This window comes from Buceros rhinoceros, unplaced genomic scaffold (assembly GCF_000710305.1).
Source record: "Buceros rhinoceros silvestris isolate BGI_N320 unplaced genomic scaffold, ASM71030v1 scaffold24207, whole genome shotgun sequence".
In the NCBI taxonomy this organism is placed as follows: domain Eukaryota; kingdom Metazoa; phylum Chordata; class Aves; order Bucerotiformes; family Bucerotidae; genus Buceros; species Buceros rhinoceros.
This window is the reverse complement of record NW_010421906.1, coordinates 21,362-21,595: the sequence shown is the minus strand read 5'-3', so window position 1 is coordinate 21,595 and position 234 is coordinate 21,362. Positions and strand designations below refer to the sequence as shown.

Below are 234 nucleotides of genomic sequence, written 5' to 3'. Positions count from 1 at the left end.
GCTCCCCAGCCTCATCCTGACTCCCTCTCTCCTCTCCCCGTTCCAGGTCATGCAGGCACAGTTTGCTCAGGACAACAACCCCGACGCGCAAACGCTTCAGAAGCTGGCGGACATGACGGGGCTGAGTCGGAGAGTCATTCAGGTGAGGGCAGCCGGGCGGGCAGGGTGCGGGCAGCCCCAGCAGACCCGAGGAAGGAGGCAGAGGCGGGGGACCAAAAGGCTGGCATGGAGCTC

The 234-nt window shown here is 65.4% G+C and overlaps 1 protein-coding gene across 1 annotated transcript in view; it reads left to right on the top strand.

Moving 5' to 3' along the window:
* Window positions 1–234, top strand: part of LHX6 (LIM homeobox 6) — a 7,366-nt gene that overhangs the window by 2,904 nt on the left and 4,228 nt on the right. Inside the window, exon 3 of the mRNA XM_010139870.1 lies at window positions 19–142. Within this exon, the coding sequence (XP_010138172.1) occupies window positions 19–142 (124 nt within the window). The remainder of the gene's footprint in view (window positions 1–18; window positions 143–234) is intronic.